Source organism: Microplitis mediator, chromosome 2 (assembly GCF_029852145.1).
Source record: "Microplitis mediator isolate UGA2020A chromosome 2, iyMicMedi2.1, whole genome shotgun sequence".
Classification (NCBI taxonomy): Eukaryota; Metazoa; Arthropoda; class Insecta; order Hymenoptera; family Braconidae; genus Microplitis; species Microplitis mediator.
Window position 1 is genome coordinate 7,886,799 of NC_079970.1, and position 3,386 is coordinate 7,890,184.

Consider the following 3,386-nt stretch of genomic DNA (forward strand, 5'->3'; position numbering starts at 1 on the left):
AAATGAGTGTGAATGTAGAAGACATCAGACAAATTTTAAATTATTATTAGAGTAAATAATTAATAACATTAAATTTAAAAAAATGCGCATTTGAAAAATTAAAAAATTAATAAGTGCATTTTTTATAAATATAATTTTTAAATTATTTACTCGATTTATTAATAATTTTAAATTTGTCTGATGTCTGCAACATTTACTCTCTTTTAAATTTTTTATTAATATGGTCCAGTTTTTGTAACGCTTCGCGTTCCATGTTGTCCTTCCACCTGGAAAGTTCTATCTGGGCTTGTTGACGTGCAGTAGCATCATTGATGGCTCCAACAGCCATCCGTTTGACTTCAAATGTCGCATCGATTCTCTCGCGAACAATGGTTTTTGCTTGTTCTACCATTATAGCAATAGCAGCAGAGTCTTCTTGATGAATCTTTTCGTCTGCCCATGGCCCTCTATTTGGATCTCTTCGTAGCTCATCTAATGCTTCTCGAATCAGCCTCGGATCTTTGCTGGCAGCTATCTGTCGTCCACGTTCTAGAGTTGCCAGTTTAAGCGAGATAACAAGACTGGATACTTCTGGCAGTGGGAATATGTTAACCAATTCCTCAATAAATATCTGGTCACTAAGGGGGATATGGTGCTTGATCTTATCCACTTTGTAGTTTTTGAAGAAATCAATATCTCTTGGATCTGTTAATGTTCTCTTGTGATACAGTAACCCCGCATAAACGAGGCGTGGGAAGTTCCTGATACGATAAGCTTCAGGCAATTGTGCTCTAAGCCCAATATAGGGTGATCCAACAACAGTTGGTTGAATGAGTCTAAAGCTTTTCACCTCCTTCTGAAATGCTGCATGATCTTGGCCTAGGGAGTTTGCAAAATGATCAATTATTGCAGGAACAAACTTAATTGATGATGAGTGGTAATTCTGGTATACCACTCTCATCTGCTCCAGAAGATACTTCGAAAACCGGTGCATATCATGACGAGCAGCAATCTCATCCAGTGGAGCTAGATCCAAGATTGGGATTTCTGGTTGATACTGGAACTGTTTATTGTAACAAATAATGTTCCCCAGAATGTCATTAATTACTGGTGCTGCTTCTCCCTGCGTCCAGTGAACCTGACCAGCAGCCGCTTGAACATCACGACTGTTAAGAGTAAGAAATCCACCGGACACACACGCAGCTTTCAAGCGTCTTGACACTTGATCATAGATTCGCTTCACATTCGAATGGGCAAATCCTAGTGTAAATAATCCGACAGCTGCCATGAAGAACTTTTGGGATTCCAAATCCTTTCCTGCTCCTGCCTCTGGTAGGACATAGGATCGTAATACGATTGTGGCCCTTGTAGCAATTGCTGCTTCCACATATGGGAACATAAAGAGATAAACGGATAGAGCCTTGTCTTCTCGAGGTATCATCGGATCTCTCAATAGTGAAACTAATGATTGCTCTGTGCATCTATGGCAAAGGTATTTCGGTGACATAATACTCATGATTTCACTTGTTGGCCGGACTTGAGCACGAGGATTTGGTACATACGAATTTTCTTCCCCTACAGCAGTCTGGACGTTTTCAAGTGTAGCATAATTGGGCTCGCCTTCCATTATTCGTCTAGCCACCGTCAGTGATTCCCAGAGGCAATCTGGTGATTAAAAAGGAATCAGATTAATTTATATCTTCTATTTTTTTAATTTACTAGACACAACATGCTCGCTTCGCTCGCCTCCATTCTTTTAAAAATCCCGCCACTATCTCAGTCGACCAATCGACAACCGAATAAAATAGTCACAGAAGTGACGTAAAACGGTACGACATCCGGTCATCAACTTTTTAGAAGAGGATACAATTTTTTAAAATAATTCATAAATACTTCTTTTGTTACTTTTATAATCAATGAGTTTATATTTATTTAAAATAAAACTCAATTTTAATTTAAATTAAATTTAAATAACTTGTTTTTAAATGAGTGTGAATGTAGCAGACATCAGACAAATTGAAACTATTACTAAATAAAGTAACTAATTAATAAAATAAAATTTTAAAAAATTTTGAAATTAACATGTGCATTTTTTATAAATATTGTTTTTTAAATTATTTACTCTATTTATTTATAATTTTAAATTTGTTGATGTCTGCTACATTTACACTCATATTTTTAAAATTAAAATTAATTTATTTTGTCAGCTAAATTTTAAATAAATAAAATGTCAGTAGAATAAAAATGAAAAATTCGTATTTAGGTAATTCAAAAATCAGTACGTGCATTTTTTTTTTTCAATTTCATTATTTTAATGATTCTGAAGTCAGTAGACATTTAAGAATGTTAGAATTTTTAGAACAAATCAATTACAAAGAAAAAAAAAATAATTAAAAATATTCACATGTAGAAAATTTAAAAAACTATAGGTGCAATTTTTTTTTTATAATTTATCGTTTTGAAAATAAATCCAAAAATTATTAGACGTCGACTAATTTCAGTATCATTTATTTTAATGAGTGTAAATGTAGCAGACATACGCAAATTTTTTAATTACATGTAAAAAAAATTAAATAATTAAAGTAATAAAATTTAAAAAAATGCATGTACTGAATTTTGAATTTTCTAGACGTGCATTTTTTTATTTTTGTTATATAAACATTTTAATTTATTATTTCAAAGTTTTAAAAATTGTCACATGTCCGGTAACTTAACCATCATGAATGTATTAGTGTAAATGTAGCAGACATACGAAAATTTTTTAATTACATATCAAAAAATTAAATAATTAAAGTAATAAAATTTTAAAAAATGCATGTACTGAATTTTGAAATGAATGTAGCAGATGTTATAAGTTTTAAATTACAAATAAACAAATTAAATAATTAGAAAATTAAAAAAAAATGCACGCGCTGATTTTCAAATTCTATAAATGCGCATTTTTTAAATTTTATTCGGTTTAACTTCAATTTCTTTGTTTCAAATTTTTTTAAATCGACAACTGTCAGCTACATTCACACTCATTTAATTAATTAATATTTTTTAAATTTCTAAACTTACATTTATTATTTTGATTATTTGTAAATAAATCAGTACTTGTTTATGATCTGTATTGAAGCCTGTCATTTGTTATGGCGACTTACCAAGCGAGAGACGCAGCGATATATTAAATTCAAAATAGTTGGTGGTGGATTGGTGGTATTGGTGAGAGGACTACTAGCGCACTCTAAAAACAGTCCAAGTCGAACTGAAGATAGCCGACGTGCTGGTACAACTGGTCCGAATGGTGTTCATGTCGGTGGATTGTTTAAAAAGAAGGACCACGTTGTTGTGTCCCCAAGTGGTTTATTGTAGTGCTGATAGTAATCCGTGATCTAAATAAATAGTAACGTGCCATATGTATAATA

The 3,386-nt window shown here is 32.1% G+C and overlaps 1 protein-coding gene across 2 annotated transcripts; it reads right to left on the reverse strand.

The window, feature by feature from the left end:
* Positions 1–55: 55 nt before the first annotated feature.
* On the reverse strand, positions 56–3,250 carry LOC130678386 (uncharacterized). Of its 2 annotated transcripts, none has more exons than XM_057485539.1 (2): positions 3,123–3,250; positions 56–1,644 (listed from the first exon to the last, which is right to left on the reverse strand). In XM_057485539.1, the coding sequence occupies exon 2, from the start codon at positions 1,604–1,606 to the stop codon at positions 194–196; it is 1,413 nt and encodes a 470-aa protein (XP_057341522.1). In that variant the 5' UTR covers positions 1,607–1,644; positions 3,123–3,250; the 3' UTR covers positions 56–193. The 2 variants fall into 2 exon arrangements, with proteins under 2 accessions (XP_057341522.1, XP_057341521.1); XM_057485538.1 differs by having other exon boundaries at positions 58–1,644; positions 3,040–3,194.
* Positions 3,251–3,386: the final 136 nt, after the last annotated feature.